Source organism: Syngnathoides biaculeatus, chromosome 19 (assembly GCF_019802595.1).
Source record: "Syngnathoides biaculeatus isolate LvHL_M chromosome 19, ASM1980259v1, whole genome shotgun sequence".
In the NCBI taxonomy this organism is placed as follows: domain Eukaryota; kingdom Metazoa; phylum Chordata; class Actinopteri; order Syngnathiformes; family Syngnathidae; genus Syngnathoides; species Syngnathoides biaculeatus.
The window spans coordinates 10,472,015-10,492,241 of record NC_084658.1 but is presented as its reverse complement, the minus strand read 5'-3'; the positions used below and the strand labels follow the sequence as shown (position 1 = coordinate 10,492,241).

At 39.7% G+C, this 20,227-nt stretch overlaps 1 protein-coding gene across 7 annotated transcripts in view; it reads right to left on the bottom strand.

The window, feature by feature from the left end:
- Positions 1-3,013: 3,013 nt before the first annotated feature.
- The window catches only part of LOC133492805 (microtubule-associated protein 4), a 62,189-nt gene continuing 44,975 nt past the window's right edge, over positions 3,014-20,227 (bottom strand). For 5 of the 7 annotated variants that reach the window (XM_061805513.1, XM_061805518.1, XM_061805516.1 and 2 more), the window contains 11 exons: positions 16,274-17,280; positions 15,390-15,635; positions 13,281-13,461; positions 12,742-12,804; positions 10,938-11,245; positions 9,479-9,535; positions 8,490-8,582; positions 6,783-6,864; positions 6,553-6,665; positions 5,035-5,212; positions 3,014-3,924 (listed from right to left, as the gene is read on the bottom strand). In XM_061805513.1, the coding sequence (XP_061661497.1) occupies positions 3,917-3,924; positions 5,035-5,212; positions 6,553-6,665; positions 6,783-6,864; positions 8,490-8,582; positions 9,479-9,535; positions 10,938-11,245; positions 12,742-12,804; positions 13,281-13,461; positions 15,390-15,635; positions 16,274-17,280 (2,336 nt within the window). In that variant the 3' untranslated portion in view covers positions 3,014-3,916. The remainder of the gene's footprint in view (positions 3,925-5,034; positions 5,213-6,552; positions 6,666-6,782; positions 6,865-8,489; positions 8,583-9,478; positions 9,536-10,937; positions 11,246-12,741; positions 12,805-13,280; positions 13,462-15,389; positions 15,636-16,273; positions 17,281-20,227) is intronic. The other 2 variants (XM_061805515.1, XM_061805517.1) reach the window with 2 other exon arrangements.

Sequence of the window (20,227 nt, the reverse complement as noted above, 5' to 3'; positions counted from 1 at the left end):
AAATGAACAAAGGAAGAAAAAAAAAAAGCGACACAAAAACAAGGAGGTTCTGCAAATGACATGATGTAGGTCTACTCAACACATCCTATTGTTTTTTTTTTTGTCAGCATGCTCTGCAGGTTTACAACAGCTATTTAGGAGCTATTAGGTTTACACTTGTATGTCTGCTATGAGCGCCATGGCGGGAGATGAAGCGCCACAGCACTCGGGTAAGATGACGCGGCAGCCGTCGTTACACAAGCCAAACCTGCACAGCTGGAGTTAGTCGTTCTGAACCATGAACCGATGAGAAATTGGAACCCTACACGGTAATCTGATCTGTTATTAGGAACCTGTACAGGTCAGCGTATCGTGAAATAGGGATGGGCATTTTGTTTGACTTCCTTGAGTGATTATGGGTAAGAGAAACAATTGCTTGCTTGAATATTTTTTAATGTGATGTGAAAATTTCTGAGCACTTGTATCAATATGGCTGCCAAAATCAAGAAGATTCCTTGATTCAATGCTAGTGACAGAATTCCAAATGAAGAACATGCCCATCCCTAATATTAAAATACATAACCGAAATATTTTTTATTTGAATCTGTTTTGAGAATATTTTCCTCCTAGTTTAAGCACGGGAGCACACCCGCTGCGAGGCTACAGGAACACAATGATAAATACAAAAAAAAAAAAAAATCGTTCAATAGGTCTAAGACATTCTTTCACTTCAAGGGCCCCTTTCCAATGAAAAAGGCTCACATTTTATAACAGTAATTTTTAGCCACATAAATCGTTAAATGTTACGATAAAGCATCCTTCCCGTTGCGAAACCAAGGTACGACGACGTAAGAGCTATTTTGTCTTTTGAAAAGACGCCGTTCGCTAAAACCTGCTGTTGGTGTTCTTTTCTTTTCTGAGAGCGCATCAGCAATAAAATACCTATATACATCTGTGTGCAGTCTCATAGTAGCACAAAACAAAAACAAATAACCAAAAAACAAACAAAACAAAAAAACCTCTGGGGTACAGGCTTAAACATGGCCAAAAACTGGCATAATGCAAAATTCACACATTTTATTCGTCCAAAATGAATCGAACTGCTTTTAAAATGATGGCTTCATAGTAGGGGACATGTTATGTTTGAATTTGTTCATTATTATTTGTTCTTTGTCCACGTGATGAAGAAAACACATCCTTCATATGTAAGTTGTTGGGTCACGTTTGGGCGGAAGCGAGGGTCCACCTTGACAGAATGGCGTTTTGAATATCTGAGGGTTAAGGTGCAATGTTTGTGCCAAGCATTAACGTGACAATTTGGAGACAAAATCAAGGAGTGTATCGTTGGTTCGGTTTCACCATTTACGTTTTGGCACGGAATTTAAGATGCAATATACTTTGGGTGTAAAACTGAAAAGATCATTAAAATCCCTTTTGAACTCAAATAAAGCTTCCTGTGAAAAATGGTTATTGAGGTTATTGACTTCTATTTAAAATCTTATTTGAATCAACAGAATTTTTTTGAGGGAGAAATAATACCTCTAAAGTTGCACAAATCCATGATCATTGAATTGCCAACACACTATATGCTCTTGACAAACTAAAAACTGAACATTCTGCTTTTTCCTTTACCTTTCTGTTTTGTTTTTTTTTGTGACAGCAAAGAGGAAAATATGACTATAACCAGAAATTGAACCTACACACATCCCCGTTTGCTGCACATAAGTCATGTTTTGAGTACATTACATTAGGTACTAACGTTATTAACAGTGGTTAACTTCACTTGTATAACAATTAAGATACAGATAATGTTACTGAAGCGTGGTTAATAGGTTTTACAATAGCAACACTTGAATTTATTTCCAATATTTTCTATGTATAAAAAAAAAAAAGTATTCTAAACAAACACAGAGGTGGATTGCCTTCAACCTTTCTGGAGCCACTGAAAAAATGACAGACATTGTCTCTATTCATTCTTATTATTATTGGAAATTAACCCGGCAGACAAGACGTACACCGCCCATGTGTAATGGTTGCATTTTAAAGGCTTTTCTGCCCCCAAGTGGACAAAAAAACGGACTAAACACGGCAGGTGACAGAACTGCAAGGCCATGTTCATTTCAAGGAGAAAGATAAGTAGATAGTAATAAAGACAAAAATAACTTGAGATTCAGCACTAGTAAGTACTTTAGCTGAGACATGGGGCTACTTGATTTAAATCGCTTCTTTTCCTGCGTTAGTTGAGTTTAATCCTGGAACTAAAACGAGAAAACCACAATAATCTGAAATGACTTCGCTGCACTGTCTTTGATTTACAACAAGTCGTAATGCATTTAGTCCTGGATTCAAATGAAAATGCATGCCACGATACTTTCTGCCAAGCTCTGACAACACATTCAGGTTATTCCGGGATTACTACGAGAATGAATACTCATGAAGGAGGCACATACTTCTCGCAACCATCACCTGCATCTCCCTCTGGATCACAATATCGGTGAAAACCCCTGTAATTAATTACTGTTACAATATATTCAGAAACTCACACACATCTTACCCTTTAACCACATTCCATTGTTCACTTTCCACAATGCGACCCAAACGTAACCTCTGCCTTCACTTAGCGCCTTAGGGCGCACTCACATGTGTCAGTTGTCCAAAACCAAACTGAAGCACTGTTAACCATCCATTTCCTGTCACATACTGGCAGACTCAACCAAGCAGAATCAGGTTCTGGTCATCTATCGTGTTGTGATACACAGCTATACTGAAACCAAACTTCAGTAGACTGTCGTATATTCACAAATTGGCTTTTACAATTTTTCTTTTCCAGATGGTTGCCTCTTTTATTTGCAACATTTTTGATATTTTTGTGCTCAGACCAAAAGCAGTAACAGTATTGCGGCATCAGGGTGCCAAGGAAACAATTTGAAGTGAGTTGAGGAGCTTCATTCAGACGAGAGGGGACCTTTGGCACCATCATCTGCCGTTTATAGTCGGCATTTCCAAATCCTTTTTTGTGTGGGCATCATTTACATATAGATTTTCTAGGGTTTTAAGATCATAAAACAAAAAAACTGAGAATCAAACTCACGTGAGCACGGTACAGACTGCCAACTGTTGAGCGTGCACTTTGTTTACAAAAAGTTGATCCAGGACTCTCTCCTCTGAGAACTAATGTTGCAGATGTACTGTATCAAGAAATGTCAAATAAATAAAGCGTGTCAGAATGAAAAGGATAAGAGGTAATCAATGCAAATAGAAAGGACCCCATCGAAAGCTACTTTTTAGGGTTGTCACTCAGAACACTGTCACAAAGAGTTAAACTGTCTAAAATGTTTCTTGGGTGTATGTCAGCCTAAAGTGAAACTGAAGAAGTGAATGAACCATATTTAAGGAACGATACGAGCGTTGGTTTTTGATACCAGGGGGGACAAGTAAGGTTATGTTATATGGTGGTGTGGGTTGTTGACTAACATTTGGAGAGAAAGAGGCAGGGTGATGCAAAGTCCAGTCCACCAAGAAACATGTGCACTAATAATAGAGTGGGTTGACAACAGGGCATTATTTTACTGCAAGTGGGTATTAGAGCTTGAAAGGTGGGCAAGATCCCTTTGTCCCCCAGAACCTCCACCCTGAAGCAAGGAAGCGGCAAAGGGGGAGCTAACGCAGTAGAAGACATGTAGGATGCTGTATGGATCTGGGTTGTGGTGCACGTGACGGGAGGAACCACGTGGGTGGGAGGGCGTGTTGTCGTCAGGAGGATCGGGTGATGATGTCGGCGCCGTGGTCCGTGCGAGAGCGAGCTTTCTCGCGGAAGTTGAGCTTGAAAGACTCAATCTGCGGCAGAAATGTTGGAAAGAAAAGGATGGAGGGGCGTTGGGGTAAACGGGGAAAGATGGGGAGGTGGTGAGATGAGGAAGGCAGAGGGACAGCAGAATTAGATGCCTGCAAGATAAGAAGTCAAAAGATATCGGCGTGATCAGCTATGTGAGACGAGCACCAGGGAATACAACAAAGACAGATACTGACAGTAAATGTTAACCGCACAGTGGAAACGCAAAAGCCCACAAATCCATCTCGAGCTGATTCACACCAACATTCCGCTCATATATCAAAAAGAATTGCACACGTTGTATATCTAAATATAACTTCATTTAAGAAATGTCGCCAACTTAATGCTAACACTATGGAAAACCCTTTTGATGGGTTAGCAAAATTTTGCATTAGAAGTCACTGGAGGGGGTCACCTTCAACTAACAAATATTCACACAAATACTGCAACATTCACAGGCATATATTCTTAATCTGTGAAAAATGAGTTATATTAATAAATGTTATCATGATTTTCTTCAACTTTTTATTGTAATGCAAGTTTATCTCCATGCATGCACTACACTGCCCCCTAAGGAACAAAGTGGACACAGTAGGAACAGCAGGTTTTTTTTTTTTTTTTTTAAATTGCCATTAATCAATATTTTTTTCCAAATGTGGCCACCCTTCAATTGAATACACAAATACAAAATGGGAACACTCGCAAGGAGATACAGAAGGCCAGAGTTCGAGTGCCCAAGGTCTAGAGACTTACAAGGTCGAGGCCAGTTGTCACTCACTAGGCCACGCCCTCTTTCAAGAGGCCTTCACTTATTGATGTGACTTTTGGTTTGTCCCAATGGACAATAAATGGATGGATGAAAAGCACTTTTTTACATTGTTTTTATAATGTTTGAATAAATACACTGCTATTTTTGATTAAAAAATGTTTGGGGCGCTGGAACACAATAATGATGTAATTAATTTCAATATGGAATTAAGATTATACACATGGGGAAATTGAACGAAACAAACTGATAATTCAAGGTGCCACTCAGCATGCAGATGCCCAGAAAGAACACAGATTGGAATGGCAAAAATCAACATATTTCTGTTTTCAGTGAAACTGTGTGCAGACATTAGGCATTGTTCATTGGTTGATACATTTTCTTGTGAATCCATCCATGTTTGTGAGTGAAACCCTGAATAAAAGCACATGACTTGGATGAGTTTGCTCAGACTTACTTGTCTCTGGGATGTGGGAAACCAGGACCTGGGGCTCCTGGAGACCCTCCCTTTCGGAGGGAGCTGCCTCCTTCAGCCCATTCTCATGGGCAGCGGGGCTCCCAACCTGCCCAGACTCGGTGCCGGGGGCTAGGGACGATGTCCCAACACCCTCATCTGTCTCCTGAGGCCCCTCAGCCTGTAAAGAGAATGCAGGGTGTGTCAATTGAATGGCGATGGAACAACCTGGCTCCAAATCTAATATAATTGCTGTTGAAAAATCCATTTCAGAATAGAGGAAACAAGAGCAAAGATAAAATTAATCAGACTGATTTTTTTTTTTTTTTTAAACTGTGATGACAGAAAATCTCAAAATCTAGAAATCATAGATGGGGAAAAAAAGAGGTAAAGTCCTTGTAAAGTAAACACACGAAGAACCACACCATTTTTATTACGAACAAATATGGAAAGGTTTAACAACATTCTATTTCTCAATGAGTTTATCCAAACCCATCCCAGTGAATGAGGTCCCTGGTGCGACTTCATCTTTTTTTTCCAGTAGGAGCCTTGGCTTTATGGTTAGCGTACAGGATGAAATCTCACTGTTACAGCACCGTGTATTTATAGAAAACTGTGTATACACAGGATATATACATATGTACTATCTCTATATGTCAGGAATCCTTTTACAAAGTAACTGAAATCTGTTCCAAAATGCTGCTTCATTAAAAGTATTTGCACAGTTTTGCAAAGTATAATGTTTTTTTCCCCATGCATCCATTCTATGCTGCTTCTCCTCATTTGGTTTGCGGGTGTGATGGAGACAATTTAAGTTGACTTTTTCAGTGCGAGCCGGGTTGTACCCAAGAGTGGTCACCTGACAACCACAGGGCACATACATATTTCACATAGTTTATAAAACGAACAATACATGCAATAATGTGAAATTATTTGTACTTGTCCCATTTCTTTTCCAGCCTTGTATCTGAAGTGAACTTGCTCCGGGTTCTCTCTTTCTTTCCCCCTTTTTTTTTAATTTATTATTTATGGACTGCAGAGAGAAAAAGCTGATCCAAGGATCACATTACATCATATTATACAGACTTTGGGAGCTACAAAAGACTGCATATTAATAAATTACTAAAATAGAATTCAAAAGCTGTCTGAAATGTGCAAAAATGTCTATTCTTAGCTGTCTGTTTGTTTTTTTCCACCGAGCGAGGGTGCAGGACTTGACTCCACAAAGGCATGCAAAGATGACGGCGTGAAATAATTACATGACAATGCAGTGATCATAAAAAACAGATGGGCTGTCAGCTGAGGGGAGATCACAGATTCAAGATTACCCAATAGTAATTTTTTACAAGTCAATTGAAATCGACTTTTCAACTATGGAATGCAAAACGGAATGAGACATTTAACAGTTGGGCATGTCCATTTAACACTTAGAAGGCTAACGGCACATTTTCGGTCCATCCTGAACAATCACCCCGAGTGTACGTAACGGTGACTACTGACCACACGAGAGAGACAACTCACTTTGACGCTTCCTCCACCAGGTGAATGGCTCACATTGTCCATCGATCCCACTTTGGACTGAGCCTTTTCCCTAAAGTTGACCTTATGTGACTCAATCTTCACGACACCACCACCTGCATTGAAAATGCATCATCACTGATGATTATTCTAGAAGCTGGCGGTTCACACGTTTTGTTGAGAGCCAAGTGAGCATCAAGCACAATTTGTTATTATAAATTTTCCCAGCTCACCAGGTTTGTGTTTAATGTTGTCCTTGGAGCCACACTTTGATGTCACTTTACTCAAATCCACCTTTTTGTTGAGAATCTGTACCTGTCAAATATTACAGAGGCCTTCTTAAGCGTCATCGTTTGAAATAAAGGTTTAAACAAACATTTCGGGGCGGGGAGGAAGAACAAGAGCTAGTTAAAATGTTATGATTGGAAATAAAGTGATAAATCGTCCAGCTTTGCAGGCAATTGCCTTCTTAATTACTGTATTAACCATTTCTACCACAGATAAAATCAAGTCTGCTTTTTGATGAGACAACAATTAGCGAGGGATGGTTATAAATGACCACAATGCTCAAATCGATTATGATCCTGAACATATACTGCATATGTACTGTAAAAATTCAATAAATATCCAATAAAGAGGTAATGAGGTTTAAAGGGGAATTCCACTGGTTTGCATTAACAATGTATCCAATAGGTCATGTAATATGTACTCTATTTTGACAATGTGATGTTAAATCTTCTCTCATTTAATAGTGTTTTGAGAATATATTATTTTTTTTTAATCTACGACAAAGAATTTTCAGGGGCGCTGCCATTTTTGCGAGTCACATGACCTATGTGAGCGGATGTGACGTGTTATGTGCCATAACAAAGGCTGAGCAGCACAGCTCCTGGGCTCAGGGGAGCCATGAGCTCGCTCCCCAAGCCGTGCGAGCAACCGGCACGGCTCACGGCTGTGTATGGAAGTATTCCTCCGTCTTCCCGATCAACCGATACTGCTATTTCTTCATCAGATGAGGATAAATCTGAGAAATCAGCGCTGGGCATAATGGTGTCCCATGTAATCGAGCCTTTGGAACCCCAAGTAACACGTCACATCTAGGTCATGTGACTCGCAAAAATGGCAGCACCCCTGAAAATTCGTAATTGTCGATAAAAATGTTATCAAAACACTATAAACAGAGGATTTAACATCACATTGTCAAAATAGAGTACACATTACATGACCTATTGGACACATTGTTAACGCAAACCAGTGGAATTCCCCTTTAAATTACACTGAATTCTGCATTACACTGACATGGAAAAAAAGTTATCAAAAGTAGTTCAGTACTTCTAATAGATGGCATTGGAAAGCAAACTAAATAAAACCATCACCCAGGTTTTAATCACACAAAAAGATCTCTGTTGTCAGATGTGGCATCAGTCCACAGACCTATTTAAAAAAAATGCAAAGGATGACTCAAATAGAAGAGAGAAACTTAAAAAAAAAACAATTGGACAAGAGATAAATACAAGGCAAAGTAGCAAAAGGACAGTGCAGCATCAGGAAAAAAGAAAATGGCATTTTCTTGATCTGTCTTGGATGGCTAGCTCGATGTACTGCACATACAAGCCTGGTGCAGTTTACTTGGCTTTAATGAGTTAGTGATTGTGGGTCGGGAATGGGGCAAAGGAGGAATAAATTAAGGAAGCAAGTGCAAGTGGAAAGAACAGAGGTGGCTTGCTTGCATGCATGCATTTTGTTTGCACATTTATTTTTAGATGATACTCTTTGCACTTTATGGAAAGGCTTCAAAAGTGCTCATGGTTGACACTGTCGGTGTGCAGCTTTCATACACCAACAATCAAGTGCAACACACTCCATGCAAGTGTCTTTTTAGGCATTTCATCTTTTGCCTCACACCTGTAAACTCAGGCAGAGGGCTAGAATGTACTTACATTCCCTCCACCCGGAACATGCTTCATATTGTCCTTGGAGCCCAAGCGTGCGCCGACGTGACTGAAGTCCAGTTTTTGGGAGACTATCTGAACCTAAATGGAGCCGGCGTAGCAGCAAGAGATGGACAGGAGGGCCGCCGTGGGCAGGGGGCGGTGTGAGCAGACAGGAAAAGAAAAGAGGACAGGAGAAAAGGATGAAGAAGTAAAAGTAAAGAAAAGGTTACCGTAACAGGTATGGCCAGGTAGGAAAGGGCAGACTGTTGCAGTTGGGTTCACTTGGGAAAAGTTGATCATGTGACCTTTCGTCTCACTGGTATTTATGATACTGGTTGCTTTATTTGTTGGTAACTGAACAGGATTGAGGCGATGGTGATTTGGAAAAGGCGTAAATTATCCATTCTCACTTTTCGCTGTTTTGACTCACATGCTAAGATTAAAATGGAACAGTCTCAAAAACAAACAAGCAACTTATTAGCTGCACTGTTATTGAAAAGCTTTTTACGGTAATTAGGATTTGTTAATAAAATGGTCAATAACATACATACAGAAAAAGGCCCAAGATAAATTATGATTTATTGCTGGTTTAATATATATTGACCAGTATCACTGGTGGTAAACCACGCATTCGTCAGCAGTATATCAAAGCCATTCGTCATCAGATGCTATTACAGTATTTATACCACCTCCAAAAGATTTATTTTTACGATATCCTATTAGCTGTAATATGAAGATAAAAAAAAACATTTATTATTTAATTGTTGTATTACCATGGAAGCGGAACGCGCGCAACTTAGTTGAGGATATACTCTTTTTATACCTTAAAACCTGCAAAAAAGACTTCTAAATAAGTGAACACAAAAAAGTAAAATAATGGGGTTCTGCAAAGAAAATGAAATGCAAAATATACAAAAGGGAAAATACAGCAAGTCAGTCAGAGCCGAGGAGGGGAAAAAAAAGGGGAAGGTGGATAGGATGGAGCGGGAACTCACTTTGACCGGGCTTTTTTCTTTGGAGGCGGGGACCCTGCTCCTAAAGGCGGCTGACACCTGGGGAGACAGGCCCACCCCGGGTCAACGACATACAGGAAGAGGAGGTGGCGGAGGAGGACCACATCTGGTCATTGGGTTTTGGACCTCACTGCAGCAATCACATTGTGCCACACGGTCCCACAAAAGCGATCGCTAATGGAAGGTTTTTGGTACAGTGGCACTTAATCTACCGCAATTATAATTACCGAAATCTATCTTTTTTTTCCCCATCATGCCAATAGTCGATAAGTGAGTAGTACAACTGCTATGAAAGCAAAACCATACTTTTGATGTACTTTTTAAATTAACTGGTTTAACTCCCCTGAAAATGAAAACAATAATAGTAAAGCAAATTATTTCTTGTTTTAGATGTCAAGTTATATTGTTTAATATACATGCTTGAACAGAAGGAATAACTTTAAATGTTGAATTTTATTCTTGAATTAATTTTTCATTTCTTTCTTCAGGATTTTGATTCCCCCCTGCCCCTTTTTCATGACGCATGGTCTAATACTGTGCATTTGCTAAATGCTGTGTATTAATAAAAGATCTTGGACCAAATGTATGAGAAGCCATTTGGTCATGCATGTATGAGTACTTTCTTTGTCCTCACTTGGAAGACAATTTAGGAAACTAGTAGAATAACTAGGGTGTACTAGTAGCATGAATGTGTCTGAGGCGTAATATTGTTCTCCACTAGGGTATACGACATGATTGCACACTTGTGGAATTTTGTAATGTCATTTGGAGTACTAGTAAGACTTTTGAACAGTTGCCCTACTAATATGCCAAAGGTGGTCTACTAGTGATGACAAAGAGGTTATACTAAACATGGAGTTCAAGGTGGATATCAATAGTGATCCTATTTGAGTATTCATTCACTATTGAATATATAAAAAACATTTTGCTGTCAGAGTTCATATTTCCTTCCTTAAAATAAGAAGGGTTGTAAATGGCAATCATACAATATTTGGATTTGGATGTTTTTAGCCTAACTGCTTTTTGGGAACCACAATAAACCAAATTTTTACCTATATGGGATTGGGATGAAAAAAAAAAATCTAAACAAATGTTGGGATTTTACAAAGATTGGATAACAGCTGGTCATGAAAGGAAATGAGCACACAGGCGGGTGAGCAGGAGATGTCAAATAAACAGGATTGGGTAGTCAAAATAAGCAAATTCCAAACAATATTTGGGAGGGTGAGGATTTTTTTTTGTATTGTTGGTAATCTACACTATAATAGATGAATATGTTTTTTGTAAACAATCAGGTTATTCCATCAAGACAATACAATTGACTAAAAATAAGTAATTTGAGATGTAATTAACATACTGTCTAATGTTTGAGAGGCAGTTTTTGTCACCATGATTACAGCTAGGTTTGGATTTTGGAGTAAATGTTGCATATAGAACAAACCTTTCCACCCCCTGGCTGGTGCTTTATGTTGTCCGTAGAGCCGATCTTCGAGCGGGCATTGTGGATATCGGGGGCTGGCGCGGTGCCGGGACGAGCCGTGGTCCTCGAGGTGCTGGTTGTCGTGTTATTTGTAGCAGAGAAAGTGGTCCTGGGAGCGCGGGGCACCAGGGGCTTCTTCTCTGCTACCGCGCTAGCTGTGGTGGAAGGTGCACTCGTTCTGAGAGCTGTAGTTCGGGTGCGGGTGGTGGTGGTGGTGGAAGAGGAGCCCCGCATAGCAGTGGTGGCGGTCTTGGGTTTGGTGGAATCGGCTACAAACGTGAGGAAATGAAGTGGAATGGAGAATATTAGGAATTTTCAATGGAGAAAAAACATGACATACCTTTGAACTGTACTTGGGTGGATTTTTCAAGTTTCTGCACTTTAAGTATTTTCTTGACAAAATGTTTTGCTTTTACTCCCTATATTTGAAAACATACTAGTTTTGTACTTTTGACTCCTTACTTCAAAACAATAGGGTTGGTATTTTTCGACATCTGGATGTCTCTTTCAAAATAGATTAAAAGGTGAGAAAATGTGAAAACAAATATTGGTCTCTCTCTCTCTCTCTCTCTCTCTCTCTCTCTCTCTCTCAAGATCTTGGCCTTTCAGCAGAGTTGTTTTTTTTATCCACTTATTTACTATTCTTGACCATAGAAGATGGAGGCAGTAAAACATTTGCATCAATTATAATTTATTCATCCACATCTACGCTGTTACACGCCAGCTTTTTTCTTTAGTGCGCTGAGATATGCAGAGCAGTGTCCTGCTGACAATCTTTCCTGGGAGCCGCGTGCATATCTCCAGCTCATCCTAAGACATGTTAAATGGAGGAAATCCTCCCCTTGCTTCCACTTTAAAGTGTTTTTTGCCTGACTGTAAGAACCATGGCAGATTAAACAGCCCCGAGCTGTATCAGCAGGAGCTGTGAACCGCTGTCAACGGTGGCAGCACAGTAATCCCTCGCCTGCAATGGTGAAGGTTTCCAACTTAGAGCAATAAACTCTTTCACCCCGGTTATAAAAACCTTCCAGCATTGTCATTGGTGGGCAGTTCGTGTGTGTGTGTGTGTGTGTGTTACATGTCACATACTGAACAGCCACTCAACTCCCATAATGTAAACTCATCTGTCCGCTGAACGAGCAAGAGCCTCACGAGATGGGAGGGACGAACGAGAGATCACGACAATATATGCAAAGAGCAAAAGAGAGGAAAGTGCACAGTCACTCTTTCTTGAACTGCTGACGTTATATTTAACATTCAAACTTTTCTTACAAAGAGGCCAGGTGTGAAACTGGAAAAGGGTGGAGGGCCACACCAACATGCTAACCTCAATTGTGTTCCATATTAATTTAATGTACTTATGTACAGTATGTGCACCAACTGCTTACTCATATTAGCTTTTCTTAGTTGTGACTGTCAAATCATAAATAGGGCAAAACTCATTCTTCCCTTAACGGTGCATGAAAAAAAAGAATGTTCGTAAGATAAATACCAGTGTTTTCAGTCGCTTTTTTTCCAAAACCTGCCAGCCGAGCTGTCAGAAAAGTCACAAAATATAGCAACAGTGTCGCTAAGTCTGCAGCGCTGAAGACTCAAGCTGTTGCTTTTACTTGCATGTTTTGAGAGTTGAACATAGGTCTTTAGAATTGTTATGGCCACTGTAGTTATGTAAATGTTATGAATTGCTCAATGGTTACATTTTACATTGCTTTGCAGGAATATTGTAATATGGAAGACAATGTTTGAGGATAAAGTGCCACTGTACCTGTGGAGGTCTTTAGAGTGCTTGGCTTCTTCTCCCCACTTGGTTGGCTGTCAGTCTTAGATGCTTGGACATCAAAACGAATAAGAAAAATTCATGTCTGCATGCACATACATTTAAAATACAAAATATGGCGATTCATAACCATAATGTAGTCCACTGGACAGCCTCCAGGTGTCTTTGTGATCATAATATAAATAAGCAATGAGAATCAAATTGTACAGTTATTTAGGGTGTACATACAGTGCAAAATACTTTTTATATGTATATATGGAATGAAAAATCCTGAGTTCATCTTTGTCTGTTAAGAGGAATGTAACCATCCATGTTGATTTGTTCTCTTCCACTATGTTAACCTGGCTTTAAGAAATAAAACATGCACTCAATGTGGGCTTGAAGCTGACAGTGATGTGGAACCACATTTGCGTAAACTTTTAACAGACTACAGCAGGCTAGGTCAAATATGTCAAATCAGCTTTCTAGAAACAAACTGTCATGTCACATTATAATGAATGTTCTGCACATAGGCAAGTCTGCCTTACCCAGGGGCTTTTTAGATGCCGTGGTGGTCGCACTGCGGGCTGTCAGAGTTGTACGTGTCGATGTGGTCGTTTTACTGGTTGTTGTGGTGGTGGTTCCATTTTTGGTAGCAGCAGAGGAGCCTGCTTGGCTTGAGGTGGTGGTGCTGGCCTTTGTCAGGAGGGGGCGCCTTTCCGTGGTGGTCTGTTAAAACATAGGCCATATTTTGAAGGACCAACAAGGGCTCACACACAACCACACACACACACACACACACACACACACACACACACACACAAAAACCAAAAAAAAAAAAAAAAAAAAAAGAATTTGAGGTGTCAAAATTACTCACACACTAGTAGGGGTAGAAGTACAGTTACTTGGGTAAAACGAATATTTTTACATCATATCACTTGTGGAAATTCAAAAACAAAAGCCTAACTAAGGAGTAGAATGGGCTTTTTTAAATGTTTAACTTTTTTTTTTTTTTTTAAAGGTCGAGTATCAATAAAAAGCTGTCAGGAAAAAAAAAGTGCAGATACAGTAAGTACTATTTCATTCATTGAAAAAAACAAAACAAAACTAAACTAAAACTCGTGAAAATTGTAGCAGCAGTGACTGTTACAACACAGAAAGCGGCACATGGAAATACAGCACATAAAAGGCCGTTATGCAATTACTGTCCGATTCTTGACTTCACTGAAAAATCTGGGCCAAACACGCATCTAACATGTAAATTTGGTCCTTGTTGATGAATGCGGATTTCATTCAGGCTGCACAGCCCACAATCCTGGGGATGATGCCACGCTCCACATAACGCTGAGCCCCGCCTACTACAAGCTGGCCATGATGAACTGAGTCACCCTGCACCTGTGGGCATTGGGCTGCTAAAAAAAGACTGCCTATTTATCATCTGTAGTGTCACCACACGCTGTAGTTATGGAGGCCACCGAGAGAGGGGGACAAGGAGTGTGTGAGCTGAATCCAGGCAGACAGACTATGGATTTGCACAGCCCAATTCTGACTTCGTGCCTACATATCTGTTTACAGGTTAATTTAAAGCGATCCATATCTGATACCAGTCTTTACGTTCACGAAAATCATTAAACAGCCTGAATGTCCATAAAATGCAAATAGACAACTATATCAAACCCCAAGACCCACCAGCGATAGGTTAAAAATCTGCACTAGTGATCAGATAAAATGAACCTTTTATTTCAACATTTTGCCCTCCCACACACTTTAAATCCATCACATCGCACTTGAACGTATCAAGACACACATTTTTATAAATATTTTATATGTAGCAAAGGAATCATTAGAGCCTGCTCTTTTTCACTGCCACGAAATGGGAGAATATTATGTACTGTAACATCACTTGGAGGAAACAAAGACTTGCTCACACAGTTCTCCAAATGAGAGACAATGTGTGCTTGCTTCAAGCTGTTTGTCAACTCTAGTTAATGTTTCCTGCGAAACTGACACAAAAGAAAAGACAAACACATGAACTAAAATGTTTTACCAAACCATATCATTTCATCTAAAGAGCTCAAAGCTTGATGCCCACATATAACGCAAAGTTCCAATAATCATTGTTCCCAGAGAGCAGAGAGAATATATGCCTTTGAGTAGTGATGTACGCTCTGTACGTCATGCTGCTCTGTTTTAAAGTTGTTTGAAGATTTTTAAATGTCTGAACATCTGTGCTAATTTCTGTTCTAAAACGGTAATTGCTCTTTTCTTTCCCCGAGTCTGTTTTACAATAAGGTGGGAGTGACAAACACTTGAAGGCAAGCATTCTCAAGAGAGGTAGAACAGGTGCTAAGGAATACTTTAAAAAGTGTTTTGATAAGGTCAAGTGTGTTTTAATACATTTAAATGTTGAAATGATGCAGGAAGGGTAGGGTAAAACATGCAAGTTGGGTTCGGGTTATTGCTCTTCAAAAAAAAAAAAAAAAAAACAACTTTGATTGACCTCAAATTAAATGTTGTATACTTACAAAAATCCATTATCTCAAGGGTAAACAGGAGTGACATCAAAAATATGTTTTTGCAGCGCATCATAATCATATGGCATCATATGGTTTTTATAACACTGTGAAATTATCAGCAACCTTGCTCCGATAGCTTACCTTGGGTTTAAAATCACGTGTGGTGGTAGTGGCCGACGATGGAAGGCGGCTGGCAGTAATAGTAGAAGGCCTCTTTGGGCCACTAGTGCCTGTTGACGGTGCCTTGGTTGTTTTTTTTTCTGAGGTGGAGGTGGTTGAAGAGGCTGTGGGGCGCTTAGTTAGTGCTGCAGCAGAACCACTACCAGAGGTGCCTGTGACCTGCCGTGTTTTCGAGATGGCGCTCGTTTTTGTTGCCACAGAAGCAGGCTGAGTGAGACGTGTGGCCGAGACAGGGGAACGGATGCAGCATAAACAAAAACAAAGAATACATAAATAAAAGATAAAGCAAAGGAAATAATACAATAAGGGTAAATCATAACAGCAAAAACAGCAATTCAAATAAAAACTGGGTGAAATCATGATAGACATAAAATAAGAGTTGGTGGTGACGTAAAATGTACCCTGTATTGTTATTCAGTGGAATCAACCAAATGGGTAGTCCTGAATTAGACCCAAATTTTCAAGAAAAATACCAACCGAAAGTCGCATAAAATGTCAGAATTCAAACTTTAGCACATCACAAAGGATTAAATAGCTGGGCGATTTGCTTGGTCCATTTGAATAGAAGGATCAGGATAGTGACAATTGCCCTCCGGGGCCGATTCGCTCTGAGAGGTTCGAGTGTACAGTAATTGTAAATTGCAGGAGGAAAATCTGTAAGCAGCTTTAAATCTAAATCTCACCTCAAAAACAGAAAAATTCACCTAGATGAAATTTCTGGTGATCACCGAGTACCGGTTGAAAAAAAAAAAAAAAAAACTGTTGAAACTCCAAGCCAAGCCAACTCCAACTTTATTTTTTGGGTTCAGTTTTCATTGGGTTTATGACCTAGAAGTGACTCTTACCTTACTCTTCTTGTCTGCACTCGCCAAGTCTTTGCTTGGTGCTTGGTTGCTCCCATTGGTGGAAGGTTTGGCTTTTTTGGCCTTCTCTCCTTCATCTGCTTTCACAGCCTTTTCCTTCTTGTCATCCTTTTTCTCTGCCACCTTTTTGTCAATCTGTATTTTCTCCTGCTTCTCTTCCTTTCCACTTATCTCCTTTGCTGTCTCGGTCGGCTTCTCTGAAGGTTTCTCCACTTCATCTACTTTGTGCGCTTTCTCAGCTTCGTGTGTATGAGCTGAAGGTTTTGTGGCTTCTTCCACCTCAGCTGCAATGTCAGCCTTCTTTTCCGCCTTGTCAGGGGGTGCGTCAAGCTTGACAGGTGTCGGCAGCTGCTCGGGGGTCTTTTCCACTTTGGACTCGACGTGTTGGTCTTTGCTGTCCTTCAACTCAATCTTTTCAGTCTTCTCAGTGATTTTGTTCTCAAAACTTGCCTCTCTCTCTTTTGCATTTTCTGCTTTTTTCTCAACTTTGTCTGTCATGGCCACCTTTTCTGCTTTTTCTGCCTTGTCGAATGTCTCTGTCTTTACCAGTTTGTCCGCAGGTTCATTAGGTTTGTTTGCTTCCTCCACTTTTTCTGGCTCTTTTTCTTTCGTCTTTTCTTCAGCCTTCTCTGGTAGCTTCTCTTTCACTCTTTCGGACTCCTTCTCCTCTTTAACTTTCGCTGCCGCTTTCTCATTAGAGACCTTTTCGGAGTCTTTTTCCTCTGTAACTTTCACAGTGGGGTTCTCTTTTGCATTAAGCTCTTCTCCCTCTGTGACCAATTCTCCCTCTTTCTCCTTCTGCGGAATATTTTCAGGCTCTTTCCAAAGACTGATATTTGGTTGATTCGTTTTTTCTCTCTCTACTTTGGCTGCTATCTCACTAATTCCAAATTCAACCTTTACGCTCTTCTGTTCAACTGAATCCATAAGATCTACCTTGGGCTTGTCCTCCAACTTCTCCTCCTTTTTGTCACCCTTGGCAGCCTTGTCTATTTTGACAAGAAAACAAAAACAATTACAATTTCCCCTTAAGTTACAGTTTACTTCTGCAGATCATTCACATACCAAAATTGCATATTAGGCAATGATGCTAAAAGGTTTGAAAAATACCCACCCCCCCCAAAAAAAAACAAATAAAATAAGACTGACATGCAACTCAAGTAATTTTTGGTTCATTTTTTAGAAAATTGTTTTTTTTTTTTTTCCTAATTCCTAAATGTCTAAGCACTTCTGACAAATTCTGTTTAGAAATGTTAAACACTTTACTACTTATAATAATCCAGTTTGAGTCATCTAGCGCACACTGTAGGATCACTTCAAGATGATGAGGCTTTTTTTTTTTTTTAGCAATAAAGTGAAAACAGTTAACATTTGTTACTATGAAATACACAGTACATAAATAAATACACAAGCAAAATAATATGTACTATGAACGTGGACAGGGACGCTGCCTTAATATATTCAGCAGCTGCAGCACGGCATACACAAATGAGATATTTCTGTTACGCTGACTCACTCAATGAAACATCTGCATCACCCGACCTCAGGTCATAATGACCTCATGCTGGATTGAGCAGAATATAGTCCACGCTCATGCTTTGACCATTTTTTTCCTGCTCCAGAGCTTTACAGGGAGTAAACAAAGTTCCCTCTTGCCCTTACCTAGAGAATTTGACACATTCATAATCCAATCATCTATTCATTGGCAGGTTACAGTTCTTGGTTCAACTGCTATTTTTTTGGAAACACTCCATGACCAGGGATGCACAAAATCTACACACAACCCATTCAATAGCCCGTAAAGATCTAGGTGGAGATCAATAAGGACCAGACAATCATGATATCGGGTGCACGCCTCGCATTGATCACAGGCCACAACAAAGACAGAATTCAATGCGCAAAAGAATCTGTAGTCTCCAATTAATCCCATCTGATTCAATATCGAGGAGGCTATGCTAGTTGACATACGCTTGATTTACACGACATTCTACGTTCCACTTCAAGTCACACAATTCAGATGTTTTTGTTCATAGGGGCACAATTCAGTGTGTGGCAGTGTAAACAGAACAAAACGTGAAATCGGATATCTTCAGATCTCAGTCAAAACTAACAGAGAAAAATATCTGATAAATGCCAAAGAATCATAAACGCCACAGATTGAATCTACTGTGTACTTCTGTTTTGCTGCTGCCAGGCATTCATACTGTAGTGTTGTAATAAGTGTCATTTACATGCATTCTAGAGAATGAGTATACACAATGGGATGTTTTTTATGTGTTCCGGAAATGTAAGAACTGGAATATTGGTTGTGTCAAATGTATGTGTCTGAAATAGGACCTAAACCTGAACTGCAAATTTAAACCTGAAGTGTACAGTAAATTCAGCTTTTGGGTTCACACATAATGACACAGCATCATTTGAAACTGATTGCGACTGCAATTTAAACATTGATTTACATAAATTTGTCTATGGGATAATGCTCAAGTTACACACATTTGAGTCCAGTACTATTACGACGCTAGTAGCAGAGGTCACCTGATAAACGTTTTAGATTCAGTCGCTATTAAGATACAGTCTCTAATCTGACAAAATAGAGGTGATATAACAAATTTGAAGGCAAGTCAAAAAACGCCACACGACCACAAGAGTAAAAATTACAATTAATGTTTGTCTGACAAACACTTGTCAGCCATAAAATATTCAATTACAGTAAGCAAGGCGGTAATTGAGTCTGTCTTGTTGAAACATGTGATGACACAGCCTTAAGACCACTTAACAAATTTGGGCCCTGAATGGTAATGCTACAAAGAAAATTTGGACACCTCTACTTCTCTTGTGCAATTCTGCTCCAGAATCATTCTGAGCTAGGGCAAAAAGCAAAATCTATCAGATTCACGGTTGGATCAGTGTGGTTTGGATGAACTTGATTGACCTGTACAAGGCTAGCACAGAACCTGAACACACACTGTGAGCAAGGCCTTCGAAACTCCAACAAGTGACCTTTGACCCTATAAAAGTTCTCCTGAATGAATGACAAATTACCACAGACATCCAAATAGTTCATTGAGGAGGATGTACATCGAAATGAGGGAAACAAAAAGAGGAGCAAATTTTCATTCTGTAAATGAACTCTTCAGTTTTATGCTAAAATTAATTCCTCCATGTGACAATTATTCTGTAGCAAAATTTAGGTTCATTCTGAACTGTTGCCAAACTTGACACTTTTTTCCTCACCAGCAAATTTGGCTCGTGGTTTGCCGAAGTTACTATCCATTCAGCATGTTGACATGCTACAGAATTTTGTTGTGGTGCTGAGAACTTTCCCGATTGAGAAAACAATCGCCAAAGTGTCTTGTGGAAGCGGCTGTGTTACCCGTCAGTGCTGAAAACCACCTCCATGAGGCAGGTGTTGTCACACCCTATTCCTGAGGGTCTTTTGAAGCTCAAAACTCTACTCTAATTTGTCATTCCTCAAACTATTCATGCCTTCCTATTTAATCAAGCATAGTCCCTTCCTCCAGCACGTTTTTCATTAATCACTTTTATCCGCAGCTGCATTTGCATCATCTGTATCAACATTACACATGCCCAAAATCTCGCAACAATGTGCCTTTTCTCTCTTAATTCAAAAACATTTCCGAATTGAATGTTAATCCATCTCAAAATGATAAAAAAGGCATCCAAAGGAAATTGAAGCTTGAATAGAGAATATAGTGCAGCTTTTAGCAGGATTGATTTTTCACAATGCAGAAAATGATTTCAAATGCGACAGAATAAAGACCACTGAACCATTAATACTCAAGGCCTGAATCTCAAACTGAACAAACACTGCCTTTTGGCCAACAGGGATGAGCAGAAGCAAGCAGAGATGAAAAAATAAAACAGTGGGATACAAAGAGAACACGTGCAAAACTGCATAGTGAAGATAATGTGATC